The following is an 18,583-nucleotide window of genomic DNA, read 5'->3' as shown; positions in this document are numbered from 1 at the left end:
TTCTCGAAAGAAAATAACCCAAATTCATCCAGTCTCTCTTCATGGCTAAACTGCTCCATCCTAGGCAACATCCTGGTGAATCTCCTCTGCATTCCCCCGAATAAAATGACATCCTTCCATGACCAGAACTACACAGCTATTCGGCTGTGGCCTAACTGCAGACAGGAAAAGAAATGGAGTTAGCAGATCTTAGCTGTCAGAGCAAGAGGAGATAATTTCCTTTTGTTCTTGGATTCACATTTTAGAGAAAATGGAAATGCAACAAACTACATTGACAATTAAAGCAGCAATCAAATGTAATAAAATGGCCCAAGATGCTCAATAGGACCATCACAAAGCAAATAATGACAGAGACACAGATGAGATATTTGGACAGATGACTAAAAGCTTGGCCAAACAGCCATGTTAAAAAAAAAAGAAAGTGAAGTAGAGCTAGGAAGAGGCATGGAAGGAATTTATTAACAAAAGTGACAATTTTAAAATCAAAACGTTGCTTGATTAACAGCCAGTGTAGCTACTAACAGGGATGATAGTGGAACAGGACTTGTTCAAAGCAGAATTAATTATTATTATGTCTTTTTCCCCACCAAGGTCATTTTTCTATACAAACCAAAAGATCAATTTAAGAATTTTCATAAAATGGTTGCATTATCAATATTAAATATTTGAAATAAGTAAAACAGGTACCTCAATGCAAAAGTCCCCAACTATTTTGGCAGTCATCAGCACCACCATGACGGGAAGACCATATGTCACATTTCCAGTTGCCTCCACAATGATGACTGTGAGGCTCAGTGTCATTCGTACAATGCCTCCTGCCAATGAAAAGTGATAAAAGGGATAGACTATAAGCTCAGTTACACAGGATAAAGTGACAGTCAATAGGCATTTGCATACATAAGTAATCTAACTTGGCTAACTCTCTCATAAGGTCAGTGACATACTGTAAATTTAGATTTTTCAAAAACATAGTAGTCAATATGTTTTGTGAAACAAATATCTCAAGATCCAAGTCAATCATAATGAAAGAAACCTCTGCAGAGTTAGAAAGGTTTAAATAATAACTATTTCCTTTCTCCCCTTTCCTAAATAATCAGGAGTCTGATCAGGTCCTCCAACAATGCAAATCCTTCCATATTAAGTGTTTACTCTAACAAGGGCAACTATAGAAAATGGCAACAATTGTTATATAGAAAAGTGACAGCTGGGAAATGAACTCCATTTTACTGAAGACCAAATTGAGTACTACCCTGATTAAGTGCATATGAAGAACACTGGTTCAGCCATAAAATTCCTGGACATTATCTGCAAAGTGCAGACACGAAGAGTGCTTCTGAATGGAAGCTTACTGATTAGAGGAAAACTAATAGTATATGCTATTGTTAAACTTAACTACCATCAACTCAAAAAGTGACATATATTTCAGCTACAGGAAAATTTCATTTTCAGAAAATGTCACAAAATAAAAGGCCAGCGAACTCCTAGATTTTAGATCCATTTGTAAGAACATTCTGGAGAAAGTCAAACAGACATTTATACGCAAATCACTGAAGTCAGTGATAAGGGTTAGTCAATTTAAAAAACATGAAAGGAAACCAAACACTAGGGCTGTTTTTGAGAAGAATGGAATTGAAAACTAGGAATTAATGTTAAACATATATAGAATCTTTATTAAAATACACTGAATGTACTGAGCTGTTCCGATCTCCACATTATAAAATTTGAGAAAGAATGAAGAGTGTGCAAAAAGAAAAGCCAGAATAAACAAGAATTGAGAGTTTATAACCATCATGAAAATTCAAACAGGATAAGCTCTTCTCGATAGAAAACATACAGAGAGACAACTTGATTAAGAAAGAGATCGATTGTTGATGACTTTGCTCTCCTTACCTACAATCAGTCAGATCTGCAACATATACCAAAACATTTCTTTCCCCAAGGTGACATAGCACTTGAGGCTAAAAATCAGTTTATGGAAAAAATAAAGTCCTGCATCAGCCTGCACTCCAAGCAGAAGAAAGCATTACCATCAAGGGAACCAAGCTGAATGCCATCAACTGTATCTATTTGGAAAGCATCATCTCATTTGATGCCATTGTAAGACAAAAGAAATGGACAATAGCTTTCTAAAGTAAACAGCAATTTCAGCAAGCTTACAAATGAATTTGAAACAACTAGTCTTAGAGCACAGATGAAACTCCAAGTATAAAAGGCCACAGACTTCAACACTCTCCTTTGTGGCATTGAATCATTCCTGTTCCCACATACATCTTCAAGAGTACTTCCACCAGTGCTGCCTCCACAACATCACTGAAATATTGCAAGATGCAACTATTTGTATCAGCCAACATCTCCAGCATGGAGGTCATTCTCCTACAAAGCCTATTGCTTTGGATGGGTCATGTTGCAGGACATCCCCTGTCTAAGATTGCGTTGCACAGAGAGCTGACCATTGGTAAAGAAAAGAGAGGACTTTGTGCAAACATTTCAAGAAGTGCCTGAAGTCGTGTCTGTGCACTACATCAGCTATTGCCAGTGGGAAGTGCAGACCATAAATAGTGATGTTTGGAGACGTTACATCAGGAGTGCTACAGAGATCTTTGAGGCTGAGTGAAGAGCCAGCATATTCGAAAAAAAAATCCAAATCCAAAATGTTTCCAAATGTAACTGCACCTTCAATTACACCCACTGTCAGAGAATCTGCTGATCACGGATGGAGGGGACCAGACATCAGCAACCACTGAATACAATCTTTATTCATTAAAAAATGCCATGAGAAAAGATAGAGTATCCAAGGAACAAATGTTTTCACTGTACGCAAAGCCAGAACTCAGAACTACAAATACAAGATTGCCATAAATAAAAACAGTAGGGAATTGAGGAAAAATCTATTTAGGAGGAAGCAGTTAGAATGTGGAACTCAATACCACATGAACAAACTGAAGAAAAAACAAAGCAGCTGAATAAACCAGAGGGAGAGAAAAATAGAAGGCTATGTGAACAGGATTACATGTTACTGGGTGGGAGAAGTTTAAACATAAATAGGATTAGGAGTAGGCCATTAAATAGAGATCATGGTTGACCTAATGTAGCCTCAACTTGACTTTCCTATCGCCCATTACCCTCTATACCCCAAGGTGAATAAACACGGACACAAACCCATTTCCTCACCTCTCCTTTTATTGTATTATCAACATGAACCTATTGGGCTAACTAGTTTTTTTTGTATTACATTAGATAAATATTATTCATAAAACATTGAATCATTTGTTAACTTTTACACTAAGGTTTTTATTCAAGAATACATAGGCAACAAAGCATTAAAATCAGTCCGTCCATCTAGTACAGACAGTAGGCTTACTTTATAGCAGCAGATTTTACAAAGTAGTGCACTTTAAAGCAAAATTCTCCACAATTCAATTGTTGCCAATATTCCTACACAGATCACAGCAAGAGATTTTTTTTTAAATTGCAGGACTGTTTTAGAAATTACATTTCTGCTGTGGAAGTAAAACAGGAAATTATCCAACATCCTGAGACAGTTAATCTGGAAATCCTAACTTTCCAGCACGTAGGTCACTGGTCATGTACCATACTTACCGAGCTGAGCAGCTGCTCCCATTAGAGCATATTTCCCTGGGTCAGCCCAAGTCTGTTGATTGCAATAGAGAGTAAACCAATTAAGTGAAGGACAAAAAGCCTTACAGAATTTTTTTAACATGAATTGCAGCTAGTTGTAATAATAAGATTTAATGTTATAAATTGAAAATAAGTACAAAAAAAAGTCAAAAAGGAAATATTAAGGAAATATTGTATTTCAAAAATTCTCATTTTCTCTCTGCTCCACTTCAAAAATGCTTGCTGGGATAGGATTCCACAGGTATCCATCTGTATTTTGCCTGAATGGACATTTTCAAAACTGAAGGCAAACTATTTTAACAATGGTGCATATGTTGACATAACAGAGTAGGAAAGGATTAACGCCTTTCTCACCTGAATTCCCACACAAGTGCATCTATTGTGAAGTATTCCAAATCTGCTGTTAATTTAAAGCACCACTAAAATTGGTTAACTCAACAATATCCATGAGTAAATGAATCTGGGAACTTCAAAGGCTCATATGACTCATTTATGTTTGTCCGTTTAGGAAGTAGCAACAACGATACATAGCATTAACTAAGACAATAAAAAGCAGCATGTACAAAATATAACTTTTAAAAACTCCAGTTACATTAAATAAATTTACTTGCCAGTGATCTTTGCAATCCCTCCCTCTGATAAAATAACTTCAATTTTCCCTTGCATTCAAAGACCAGCTTTACATCAACTAACATTAATGTATTTTCCTCAAAGATAAGGGCGCACTAGATCTCTGCACAAACTATTACCAACAATGAATGCTGATGATACATACTGGAGCTGTGTCAGATGTGTTTGGTTAGATGAAGTCTTGCAATGAAGTAACGATTGAGGAATTTCTCATTTTAATTTTAATGTCATTAATTTGAAAACATTTCGCCACCACTAGTTAGGAGTTCCATGTCAGCTCCTTCCATCTTCTAACTTAATCTGAAGAGTTTCTTTTGCTGCCAGAATACTAATAGATGAAGCCTCTCTAATGATTAAGTAAGTCTAGTCACTCTAGATTCTGCCATGTTGGGCTAAATTAAATCTAGCCCAATGTATAACCCTAACAATGTCATATTCGACTCATAGCCAAATGGACAGCAAGAACTATCTTTCACCAGATATCCAGATTACAAATTCTGGAAATAAGCATATTATGAACAGTTACATGTATTCAGCAAGAAGTACTTACTATTAAAAAGAGAATGTAATGGAGTATTAAAACCTTTTACCAAGTTAAATGCATACTAACAAATTCAAAATCATCACTTTTTAAAATTTACACAATGCTCAAAAACATCCAAAACCTCCTTGTAATACTCTAACTGTTGCTCAAGTGTATGAAAAATTGAAACTCACAGAAACTGCCGAAACATTGGAAAGAAATATTCCAAACAATCTTCCCCATGCAGCACCAATCAGTAAAGATGGAATGAAAATTCCACTGGATACTGCTAAACCATATGTCCAACAGGCAAGGAAAAAGTAACTTAAAGTGAACAAGCCCAGAGTCAGAGGATTGTATGAACCTGTAAAAAATAGATCCAAGTGATCAGTAAATACCGTTCTTGATCATCAAATCACATTTACTTTCCTATTCAGTTTTACTTTAACTTTTAATTTGCCTCTTTAAATATCAATGGAATTGCCCCTCATGCACAGAAATGGAGTTAATAATTTTAATCAACGCTTATTGAAAATATAGGTGATCAAAAACCATAGCAACTACAAACAACAAACTAACAACCCATTTTGAGGGATAAATTGGGGAAAGAAGCAATTGAGATTCTCCCAAAGATGAGAAAACTACAGCTTATGACCCGACAGTGGGTGGCACGGCAGCTCAGTGGTTAGCACTGCTGCCTTGCAGCGCCAGGGACCAGAGTTCAAGTCCAACCTCGGGCGACTGTCTGTGTGGAGTTTGCACATTCTCCCCATGTCGGTGTGGGACACACTCCAAGTGCTCCAGTTTCTTGCCACAATCCAAAGATGTGCAGGTCAGGTAAATTGGGCATGCTAAGTTGCCCATAGTGCTAGTGCATTAGTCAGGGGTAAACATAGGGTAAGGGAATAGGTCTGGGTGGGTTACTCTTCAGAGGGTCAGTGTGCACTTGTTGGGCTGAAGGACCTGTTTCCATACTGTAGGGAATCTAATCTGATCTAATATGCGGGAGGGGTAAAGAGAGAGGGTAAGCAAGCCAATGAAAACAACAACTAGGGGAAGAAAATGGGTAGTTGAAAGTCTGTGTGTTATTCCATAACTAACCTGGTTACCCAATGGTAACCATGCTGAGAGCTTGTTTTTGAAAGCTGAAGATCAAATTCTGTCCTTGAATCTTTCAGCCATCTAGTCGCTATGCTCAAAAGCATATCTGCCTCTCCTTCAAGATCTTCCTCATGCCCCATCTCTTTCTTCAAAATTTTTTGGTCACTTTCTGATGTCTGTTTATATTGCTCAATACTCTATTATTAGACCTTTGGATATTTTTCTATATTAAAGGCTCAAAATAATATTGAGATAATTACACCACCATCCCCTCACCTCCATCCTGGGCTCCAAACAGTCCTTTGAGGTGAGACAGAGGTTCACCTGCCTCTCTTCCAACCTAGTTTACTGCATCAGGTGCTCCCAATGTGGTCTTCTCTACATCAAGGAGACCAAACATAAACTTAGGAAACAGTTTGCTGAGCATCTCAGCCAGGTCTGCAGGGCTGACCGGATCTCCCAGTCACCGCCCATTTTAATTCCCCTGCCCACTCCCTTTCCAACATGACCATCCTTGGCCTCTACCATTGCCACAACAAACCAAACCGCAAATTGAAGGACCAACATCTCATCTTCCACCTGGGCAGCCCACAGCCCGGAGGACTCAACACTGATTTCTCCAATTTCAAATAACCTCCCTTCCCTCCCCTGACTGCCTTCCCAACCCCTCCCCCTCCCTTCCACCGACCAGATCCATTCCTCCCATTGATCAACCAGGTCGTATGCTCTGCCTGTCTTACCAATTCCCCACCTTACCACCCTGCTCCCACCACACCCTTTATCTGCAGCTTCCCTGACACCCACCCCCAGTTCTGAAGAAGGGTTGCACCCGAATGCCAACTTCTCCACCTCCTGATGCTGCCTGGCTTGCTGTATTTTTCCAGCCTCCTGCTTGTCTACCCTCAATATGAATATTAGCTGCACTGTAGATTAGTCTCAAGGTCCAAGATGGACATTTTAAAATTGGTGTATTTTATAATCATGAAAACAACAAACTTGTATTGCTGTAGTAGCTTCAGATATACAGTACTGTTCAAATGCGATTGGTAGATACAAGTATTCATTGCTCAGAAATGAATCTTTACCATATAGAAGAACTCCAATTAGATTCATTTTTTCCTCAAACTATTCAGAGATTTTATTACATGTGTCAAGCAGGCCTCCTGGCCCAGAGGTAGGGAAACAAACTAGAACAGGTGAAGCATATGGAAAACATCAAGCGAGGACAAACTCAGGACAGCATTATGAAGACAGTTAATGCCCATTTTTATATGTTTTAGCACATGAATACGGCATACTGTTGTGACCAAGATGGGAGTGCACTTTCCCCACTCCCATTGCTCCATGGATCACAACATAAAATTGAAAACTTGGTTCTCAATACGGCTAATCATATCTTTGCAGATGCAGTCACTCAGAAAATGTTAAACACAGAGAGGCTTCTCACTTGAAAAGTAGCTGAGCCAAGGACCCAGGTACAACACTAGACCGACATATTTTGTTTTCCAGAACAGGAGAACTGAGCTGGGGAAAGTTAAAAAATCACACAACACCAGGTTATAGTCCAACAGGTTTAATTGGAAGCACACTAGCTTTTGGAGTGACGCTCCTTCATCAGGTGATCAGATGAAGGAGCGTCGCTCCGAAAGCTAGTGTACTTCCAATTAAACCTGTTGGACTATAACCTGGTGTTGTGTGATTTTTAACTTTGTACACCCCAGTCCAACACCGACATCTCCAAATCACGAGCTGGGGAAGTTTCTTTCTATCAGTAGGCTTCTCCTTAGCTACTCGCAACAATATCCAAAGTGAAAGCTGGAACCTGACAATGGTATGTTCCAGCAAGTGGTTTCCAGTAACCAAGCAATTATCACACGATGTGTGACTACTAAAAAATATCTTGTTTTAAATAATGTTCCAATATCCTTTCAATCACCTCTTAAACATTCAGGTATTCATAGACATTCAAATCAAATTCTCAAAATTAAGAAAAACGAAGCCTTCTCAACAGTAATAGTGATTTTACACTCTATATACTTGAATGGATTAAAAGCTTTAAGAAAATGTGTAGAATTTGCAACCTGAAGTGACAAAATGATTTTTAAATAACAAAATCTATGGAGCAGGAAAACATTTCAGAAGTGTCAGTTTAATGAAGAAGCCAACATAGCTATGTCATTAATTCATGAACATTCTTGAACAACACAAATGCAACAAAATGCTATTTCAAAAGGTGGGCTGTATTGCCAAATATCTGTAACACTGACCTGGGGAATCGTGAAACAGACTTTGAACACTCTTTTCAGGAGTGTTAAAGAAAGCAGTGGCCATCGCATTGTATTCTCCATCTGGACAAAATAACTGAAATTACAAAAGTTGTCATTAAGATAAATGTTTCAAATGAAAACAAGAGAGCAACTGAAATATTGGATGATTGTAACATGTGCATAGCTGTTTACATTGTCAGATAAATAAGTCGGAGGTATAGTTCAACCACCTAAATACCTTCAAAGCAAAGACCTCCTTTCAACAGAAGATTCCAATATTCAGTTTCTTAAACAGTTTCCATTTGCGAGTAGCATCATGAACAAAACACCGATTAAACAGTTAAAGACCACTTAAGAGTAGATAAATATTTATTGGAAACATTTTGGAATGTACTTTGACATGAAAACATTTTTCTGGGTAGACAGATACCCAGCATCCTTGTTCCAATGGTACAATATTATACTGTATAACAGCTTGAAGCTTTTCATGGGAAGTGAATGTCACTGGCTACATCAGCATTTTTTACTTATGCTGAATTGCCCTGAGAAGGTAGGACTGACCTGCCTTTTCAAACCATGCAGCACTAAGTCCATGACAATAAACTGCAGGATCAGAACAGACTATTTCGTCCACTGAGTCTGTTCTGCCATTCAATGAGATTGTGGCTGATCTGATCAACCTCCAGTCTCCTTTCCTGCATTTTCTCCCATAGTCCTTGATTCCTCCTTGAACTCAGATTTAAATGACTAGTCCTTACTGCGAGATGATGCCCTCTGGTCTCAGACTCCCACAAGGAGAAACAACATCTAAATATGTACTGATAAGAACATCTCAATACCCACTCAAAGAATCTAATGTGCTTGGCACAAAGCCATATTGAGGTCAGAAACTAACTGATCCTGATAGCCAATATTATTTAATAATAATGTTTATTGAATAATTTGTCAATTAACATAGTTAAGCAAAAAATTATTGTTTAAAAATTTGAATTAAACATCTTTGGCTTGATTTGTTACAACTTACTTCTAATTCAAAGAAATTCAGAGGGTTCTAAACAGAATGGGGGTGAGTATTTTACATTAGGGGAGACTTGGAGAGAAAGTACAAGACAATAGTAGAGGTACGATATATTGAAAACTACAACATAAAAAAAGGACCAGAAGTTACAAGAGTAAAATTGTACTAGCAAACCTTGTTAAAGTCAGGAAAATTGTTGATGAGACAGAATTAAATGTTCTTAAAGGTGGGAGTAGCTTAAAGGCTCTTTGACAATAGCTATACGACAGGAGAGAGTAGAAATCAGGAAACAATGTGGGCTTTCAAGAACGGGATTGCAACATTAGCGGGCAATTTTAACCTTCATCTAGATCGGATGAATCCAATTGATAATGGTAGCCTAGAGTATGTGCTCATAGAGAATTTGGATAGTTTAAAGGAACAACATGTGCTGGAACCAATGCAGAGCCACCATTTAGACCTCAAAAGTATAATGAGGCAGGATTCTTTAAAGGCCTCACAAGTAAAGAATCTTTTGATAAGAGCATTCATAATTTGATAGAATTTCATATTCAGTTTGAGGGCAAAATGTGGATCTGAAGCTTGAGATCTAATATTAAATAATAGCAATTTGCACAGTGCAAAGGACAGTGTTGGCCTAAGTGAAACAGGAAGAGAAAAAGTAGAGAACTATTAATAGACTTGAGAGATATTTCACAACTCGCAACATAAGGTATGACCTATTGAGAATGAAAGGAGCTTACGAGAAGGGTGCACTGCCCATCAATAAAATTGGATTTCTAAGAATATTTGAAAGATGTCCAATGCTGCAAAGATTTATGGTATGTTAAAGGATTGGAAAATGTTAGGAACCTGCAAAGAATGATTGAAAGAGGGAGAAACTGCTAGGAAAACTAGGAAGTAATATTAGAAACAGAAGTAAAATCTTTACAAGTCTATAAAAAGGAAAAGTCGCTAAAGCATACTTTTGACACTTCGATACAGTGGCTAGGGAATTAATAGTGGGAAACAAGGAAATGGCAGAGACTTTGAACAAGTATTTTGAATGCATCTTCACATGCGAAGCCACTAGGGGTATTAGCTTCTGATTATTTTCTAAAGGGAATTTTTTTTCTAAATCATTAAATCAATGGAAATAAAGACTGACAAGTCCAGTAAAACGACAGCCTGCATTCTAGAGTTTTCAAAGAAGTGGCTGCAGAGATAGTAGATGTATTCATTGCAATCTTCCAAAATTCTCTAGATTCTGGCAAGATCACAGTGGATTGGGAAACCACAGCGTAGCACCACTCAAGAAAGGAGAGAGACAAACCATCCAGCCTAACATTGGGAAATGTTAGAATTTACAATATTAAAGAATTAAGTGCAGGAATTAGTTGGGGAAGGTATGGCCAAGTGGCATATCACTGGACTGTTAAATTCAGAGACCTCGATAATGTTCTGGGTATCCGGGTTCGAACCCCTACACTGCAGATGGTGGAATTTGAACTCAATAAGGAATTCAATAGGAATTAAGAGTCATATGATGACCATTAATCCAATACCAATTGTCAGGAAAAACCCATCTGGTTTCCTTCACTAAACTCCTTTAGGGCAGGAAACTACCATCCTGACCTGGTCTGGCCTACATGCGACTCCAGACACACAGCAATGTGGCTGACTCTTAACTGCCCTCTGGGCAATTAGGCATTGGCAATAAATGCTGCCTAACCAGTGATGCCCTCATCCCATGAATCAATAAAGATTTTAAAAATTTAGGGGAAAAAAAGTCACAAAAGAATCAACAACATGGTTTTATGAAAGGAAATCACATTTGACAAATTTGAGAATGTAACAATGAGGGTGGATAAACAGGAAAACAATAAATCTAACATACTTGGATTTCCAAAAGAATGATTCAATAAGACTGCAAATAAAATATTACTGTATGAGTTAAGAGTTCATAGTGTTGAAGGTGATATGCTAGCATGGACAGAGTATTAGCTATCTAGCAAAAAACAGTTGGGACAAATGGATCATTTTTAGTTTGGTTAAGTATAATGACTGGAGTGCCACAAGGAGCAGTACTAGGATTCAATTACTGACAACCTCTATTAATGACTTGGGTGATATGATCCTGCACGATTAAAATATCTCCGATACAGAAGCTAATTAAGTGCTCCAAATGCCACTAACCAAAATCAGTTAACTCAGCACAAAATGCATGCAACATAAACAGAACGATTGGGACAGATATTTTGCTGCTTTAGTTTGTATAGTAAAATGTGAAAAGATTTGCAGAAATCACAGTTTTAGATTCCTTTTGTATTATCATTTACATTCATTGTTTTCTATCTAAACAGCGCGACATTTTTGCAACAGCAGACACAGGTTACAGAAAAAAAATACGATTCTCAAGCATAAACTGCAAAATTGTATGCTGGTTTACTAAAGGTTTCACAGGAACATATCCAAACTACTATTGGTAAAATTAAAATTAACATCGGTAATTGAGATGATCAAGTCATTTAGAATAGACTGCTGAATTCAAGATATTAACAAATGTCTAAAGCTGAATTATGACTGCAAGTTTGTTTTCTTGCTCCTGGTCAATATTTTCCCTTCCAGTGCTGTTTAAAGCACTGGGTATGGGTACACATATACTGGTCATCTTTCAACACCTTAAGGAGCTATCTTTCGTAGGAAAGCCTTAAAACTGGATTATAGAGAAGATCACAATGCTGCTCCCCTCAATGTTCATTCATTACCAGAAACAAATCACTTAGCAGCCATCAGCAATGTAAATCTAGCAAACATTCTGTCCCTGAACTAAGGGGGGGAGCTATGACAAACTGTTGCAGCTGTACTAGTGTTCCAACATTAACTGAAAAATTCAATCATTACATTTCCATCTCATTTTCGTATTGCATCTATAGTTTCATGCCGACTTTCTCTCCAACCAAAGGAGCTGTGTTGTTAAAGTGTTCTCTGAAATCCAAAATTCAGAATCAAAAGCTTGCAGAAATGAAACAATAACTTACTTGGAGTGGATATTTAATAGGATCTTCTCCAACAGGCTGGCAATCGTATGTGTATATAGCATAAATCATGATAAAGGAAACTGTCGCAGTCACTGCCCCAACTAGCACAGCTTCAATTACTTGCAAGCAGGGACGATGAACATACCTTTTTAGACAAAATAAAAGCAAATTAGCATTTTGCTACTTAATTGCGTACTGTTGTTAGAAATACATGTTTAATATATACTAATTTCTATCAGCTTGAAATAGATAAAGGAATAAGTTAGTGCAGTAAATATGTCAGTCTTCCAGAGCAATGCTTAAGAGCTTGTTTCTCTAGAAACAAATCAATGAATTATTTTAGATGGTGTAGGCTGTAGGGAGTCCAAAAAGTAACCACGGTCTGATGATGTCACTACAATTGTATGTTACAACTGGATGGATGTTTTAAAAGAAACAACCATATTTCAAACCTGTGTTAGGACTTTCAATTAATCTTAAGGAAGATGTACACTGGAATGTAAAAGTTTACTCACAACAGACAGAGAATAACTTGAATCACCATGGTTCAATCATTCAATACAAAAAAAAACTGGCTACTGAATCCAAAATGTTCAATAGTGCACTAACAGGCCTTATGAACAGCTTTGGCCATAGATTAGAAAGAATCAGATATGAAAATAAAACTTCAGATTGTGATATGAGTAATATTTGAGAAGAGAAGATGGAACTGACCGGGGGATCAGAATGAAATGAGATAAAGAAATATGTAGGGTATGATAATCAAGGATTAAAAAAAAGGTACACGTGAAAACTCAGGAAGATAACATTGTGGATGGGTTTATAGTTTCAAACAAAAACGTTGACATCTTACTGGGCATTTTATAATAAATTAGACCTTTATAGGGCATCTTCCTTCACATGGAGTAAGTGAGGACTGCAGATGCTGGAGATCAAAGTCAAGAGTGTGATGCTGGAAAAGCACAGGTCAGGCAGCATCCAAGGAGCAGGAGAATCGATGTTTCGGCATTAGCCCTTCAACATTAGCCCCAATGAAGGGCTAATACCCAAAATGTCGACACTCCTGCTCCTCGAATGCTGCCTGACCTGCTGTACATTTCCAGCACCACACTCTTGACACCTTCCTTCATATGACTTTACAAGCAGAAGCTATCACCACAATGTTCAGATCAGGTTCCTTAACCAGTCCAACACTTGCTAGGTTGCAACTGTAACCCCAGGATGTTGCCCTCAAACATCAGCTAGGCCATTATTCAAATCCACAGATTGGAGCTGTGGAATCCTTGACCAGAGAAGGGAGATTTTGAGAAGCCACTTGTACATCAAATGGTCATATCTAGTCCATATTGTACTAAGCACATCCACATACTCTGGTGGAGGTTGGGACGTTTGGTCAGTGACAGTACTTTTATGTGCAAGATAGTTTTCGCCCAAGTTCTCCTCCAGGTTTCATCAGTGTTATGGAATTTTAGATGTCTGATTTATAGACAAAGTGGACGTTTTCTGACCCATGCAGCAAATGGGTGAGTGGGTGAGGGGCATCCATGGTGCACTAGAAGTTATTTGTGTCCTGCACACAGTTGGAGGGAGAGGCAACATTTGAGGGGACTGGTAATCACTGAACTGGAGCTGATCTCAGAGTTTCAGAGATTAGCCTCAACACAAGAGAAGTTGTGCTGATGTGATGACTCATGACTTGACCTTTTTAACAGTTTTTGGAGGTTTGATGCTAAGTGAAGGAATGGTCAAGGTCATGCAGCGATGTTTCTCCACAGACAATAACATTTAGAAAGCAGTGACCCTTTCATGTGGAATGCAAAGTCGATAGACTTTGTCATGTTTGCTGGACTTCTCCACTTATACAAGTAGGCAGCATTTTTTAAAACCGGTCAGAACATCACCCAGAATGGACAATATCATTGGTGCAAATACATTGTGATGGTGACTAGGCTACTCAGTTATATAGATACTAAAAAGAGTACATGCCAGGGCACTGTCCTGTGAAAAAACATTATTGAAAAAAGAAGAACAGCACAAGGCAGAAAGCTTTATGGAACTTCACAGCAGGTAGGCAGTTGAGGATGATTCCTGTCTCATGCTCAAGTAATTTAAAGTTGTGAAGATTGAGCACCAAGACGATAAGCAGTGAAGAAAGAAAAGGAAGACAGAGTTGTTCTCACAAACCAACCATTGTCCTGCTGACAACTTCTTTACTTGTCACAGTCATGTGTGTCTTTGCTGCCTATATAAACTGAATACATTATTACAATAGTTTTGTTTCTTAATAATATCCTCTAAAACTACATGGGATCCTAACATGCTTTTGTGGCTCTTGAACTAAATCTTAGTCTTCAGTTCAGTGCACTAGAGAAAGAGTTCAAAATCACAAACAGAATTTATTATTTCAATCAGATTACTGTGAATGCAAAGAGAAAACAAGTATACACTCTCAACGATGGCAGGATGCGCGTGGGCCAGAGGCAAAAAGAGGAAAAGAACATTAAAAGTTCAAAATTTAATATTAAAACCAAACCATAAATGCAAGCTTAAAAATGAAATCAACTTGTTTTTTCTCTTATCATCTATGGTAAACTGAAATGGTTATCCCTCTAAATGTGAAAAGTAGAGTCATCATAGTCTCATTGGAGCACAAGATCCTAATGATCGCTCAGTAGAGAAAAACAACTGGTGCCGGGTCAACCTGATGTCACCACACCTCAGGAAAGGAAAGAGATTGAGAAGGAGTCCTTCATGATAACCTCAGCCAGTGTGAAATTGAACTCTCACTGTTGGCATGACTTGCCATCGCAAACCAGCCAAGTGAACCCCTTTGGTTTCTATATTGTATCAGAAAACAAAATTAATTTACAGAATTTTGCATCTAAAGTATCTTGCCAAAACACTACCAAAGAAATGTAGATTTAGTGATGTTAAAACATGCAATGTTTTTGCACAATTTACCTGATTCTAAACATTGTAAGACAGTAATTCAACCGATTAAACAAAGCTCCTAATATGCCACCTAAGGGTTACAAAGAGAATACCGTGTGTTAACAGGCTTTTTAAAAAATCTGCCAAATATATGTCACCATTGCAACTAAAGTCAGAGACAGATTAATCACATTCATTACTTGTAGAAAAAGATACCATACACATGACTGGAATGTTCAAATGGAACTTAGGTAACTAGACATCAACAACCATTACTGCATGACATTTCATGTTGCTGCACTGAATATGTATAAATTATCTGCAGTTGTTGTCCAAACAATAATGTCCGAAGATGAAGCACAGGTTGCTACCTTACCTGTTAAAGTCCCTATTCCAGAAACGCCCGTAAAGAGGGGCAGGGGACAAATTAGGCAGATAACGGAATCAAAAGGTCCCATCAGGGAAACCATCATAAGGACTCCTTCTCCAAATTGTTTGAAAATTACTTTTTCCTGCATGTTTATAACATACAGCATGATAAACTAACAAGAACACCAGGAAGCTTATGTAGAACTGCATCCAGGTCCTCAAAAGAAGTGAACAAACACATAGGCGGAATTATAAAACCAGTTTAGAGGATCATTCCTAATAAGTTGATATGAAATACCACTGATAGCAACAATACTTGCCACATGCAAACTACTGAATTTCAATTAGCTAATAAAATCTGTTACCCCAACAGAAATCAAAGTGTTTACATCTGTTTTCATTCTAAACTTGATCGGTCTATCGCTGCACTAGCTATCTTTCAAAGAATTTCGAACTCTCAAACAGACACCTCACTTGGTCTCAAGTTACTGCAGCTTGGCCTAATAGTACTTTGATAACTCAAAAATACAGAAGCCATCATGTCATGACATCCTATTGCTAGAACAGCACTTAACATACTAGCAAAGTTCCAGAATTAAGATCATTCACCACAAGAGATGGTTATTTGAAAATTATTAAAGATCATTCCCTGTCAGAATCTTCAGTCGGTTTTACCATGCTCTGCATCTGAATAACTTTTAAGCTTGAAAAAGACTTGAGAGCAGGTCAACCACATATGCTCTAGAACATCTGTTCTATGACTAAGTATGACTTTGATGTATCAGTTAGGATTGGAACAACAGAAAACACTTCAACACTGCAGGAGGTGGGGGGATCTAATTAGCAAAATTGTCTACTGCTCAAACTAGATAGCTCCTTTACCTGGTTCTTGGGTACAGTTAAATGATAATTTCCTGTGTGAGGCAGAGTACTACAACAATGCCTGCCTGTCCTAGTCATAGAGAAAACTATATCCAGATATCAGTGAAAGCAAAAGACTGCAGATGCAGAAATCATTGCTCTGAAGGTTATGTTACTAGTTTTGGAAGGCAGATAGAAAGAGGAGTTTTAGATAGAAATAAAATTCTAAACTACAAACAAAAACCTTAAAGCAGCTATTGCATAAAACATACTTGGAGAAAACTAACACATAGCTAAAGCAATAGCATCACAATAGTCTCATTAAAGCCATTCAGCTAACATTATCAACCATAGAAAACAAAGACCAAGCAGTTCAGAAAACCTAAGTAAAATCCTAAAATAAACGTCAGCTTTGAAAAAGTCAGTTATCCACAGTCATGCAGGATAAAATTTATGGAGGGTATTTAGCTTGGATTTGACATGACAAATCAAACATGTCACACAGATCTTCACAACAACATTGATGCATGGCTCAAAGCAGAATGATTTTACAGTTTTAACAGTTGGCTTGTCACAACAGTAAACAATAGTATTCAAACATACAGAAACTTAATTCCTTTGTCGTGAATTAATGCATTTTCAGAAAAATAAAAATGCTAAAGCAAACTTTTATGCTTGAAATATCAAAATCATATTTGTCATCTTGTTTTAACATACAACAATAGCAATTCATATCAGATTGTGTGTATGGTTACCAAATTTGCTGTAAAATTTCATGAAAAGTTGCACATGGTTTGCATTAAACTGCCTACACCATTGCAGTGGTAAATAATACGTACCAATTGCACCTACAATGATAAATATAGGAATTTCATACCAATTATACTGTACAGCCTGTAAAGAAAACAAAAAGTGAAGAAATTGAAAGCAAAAAAGGGAATTAATTATACTTGTATTCACAGATTTGTACTCATTTAATGATTCCTGGGTTAATGGATGCAATACGCAGGACTTTGTCGACAATATCTTGCAATATTAAAGAAAGTCAACCAAGAAAAGTAGGTGAACAGCCAAAGATTATTGAAGGACACCATAATGATTGATAAGGGAGTTAACGTAATTTGTTAAAATTACATAAATATGACTGTACTATCCACATGGTATTGGTAAAACAGAAACAAAATAATACAACTAACAGTGATAGGTTAAAAAATATGCCTGGGGGATGCTTTCAATCTACCTATCCTCTTACAAGTCCATCTCTATTTAAAACTCCACTAAAATTCTGGTCCCATCCTAATAAAACCCAGTCGGATAATATCTTAGCACATTATCTTTAATTTCACAACTGGGAAAATGATCATCCCACATAAAGAATTATAATAGTTTCAGTCTTAGCCATATACAAAAGAGAAGAAATCTAGTTCTTTTTTCAACTCAAGCTAGCCCATCTTCTGCATACTTAGCATTTTTAGCGCATTTTAACAAAAAGTCCAAGAATAAAACCAAATATTCCAAAATTACTATACTTTTGCTTTCAAACTGTTATTGAACATAATTTGTCCAATTTAGGCATTAAAAATTCAGGTATTTTCTTTTAAATTGCGAGACATAACCGACATTTTCCCATAAAAGTATTTGACTCCCCCAACCCACAAAATGAGCTTAAATTATTAAATCTCATACTACATTAACTCTTCTTCCAGAGTGGAGGGAAATATTCGATTGTCCCTTATGAAATGAGAAATAGAAGTAATATTGGGTGTGATTAAAACATGTCTTAAGTTGTTAAAACGTGTCTTAAGTTGTGTCATCAAGAAATATGGAAATTAAACAAATATATTCAAATTTGCACACAGTAAAATACCTGGACATTTCCTCTACATATTGTTAGTACAATCTGTAAATACCAAAGCTAATTTACATAGGAGCAGGACATTCTAAGCAACAAAGACAAGGCACATGGAAATTAATGTGGCTAAGTTGGGGGATCATCTTTTACTGTCCTTAGAAAGATAATTCATGTCCTTAAATGGTGAGGACTTAGGAACTATAGAGAGGCAAAAATTTGACATCAGTAATGGCATGTGGGATGCGATAAGGGCAGTGCTGGTTACTGCTGGTCCTTTTACAAAACTGATTATCAGTGAGAATCCACTCACAGCCTCAGTTATGCCTGAATTTCTTGAAACACACATTTGCACCATGTTTATAAGGTGATTAT

At 37.2% G+C, this 18,583-nt stretch overlaps 1 protein-coding gene across 1 annotated transcript in view; it reads right to left on the bottom strand.

Annotated features, from left to right (window-relative positions):
- Nucleotides 1-18,583, bottom strand: part of clcn7 (chloride channel 7) — a 70,882-nt gene that overhangs the window by 16,488 nt on the left and 35,811 nt on the right. Inside the window, exons 13-19 of the mRNA XM_072559610.1 lie at nt 17,199-17,253; nt 15,160-15,220; nt 12,199-12,343; nt 8,161-8,254; nt 4,987-5,156; nt 3,601-3,652; nt 688-815 (exon numbers count right to left, since the gene is read on the bottom strand). Coding sequence (XP_072415711.1) covers nt 688-815; nt 3,601-3,652; nt 4,987-5,156; nt 8,161-8,254; nt 12,199-12,343; nt 15,160-15,220; nt 17,199-17,253 — 705 coding nt within the window. The remainder of the gene's footprint in view (nt 1-687; nt 816-3,600; nt 3,653-4,986; nt 5,157-8,160; nt 8,255-12,198; nt 12,344-15,159; nt 15,221-17,198; nt 17,254-18,583) is intronic.

The sequence above is a fragment of the Chiloscyllium punctatum genome, chromosome 40 (assembly GCF_047496795.1).
Source record: "Chiloscyllium punctatum isolate Juve2018m chromosome 40, sChiPun1.3, whole genome shotgun sequence".
In the NCBI taxonomy this organism is placed as follows: Eukaryota; Metazoa; Chordata; class Chondrichthyes; order Orectolobiformes; family Hemiscylliidae; genus Chiloscyllium; species Chiloscyllium punctatum.
This window is presented reverse-complemented; position numbering and strand designations above follow the sequence as displayed.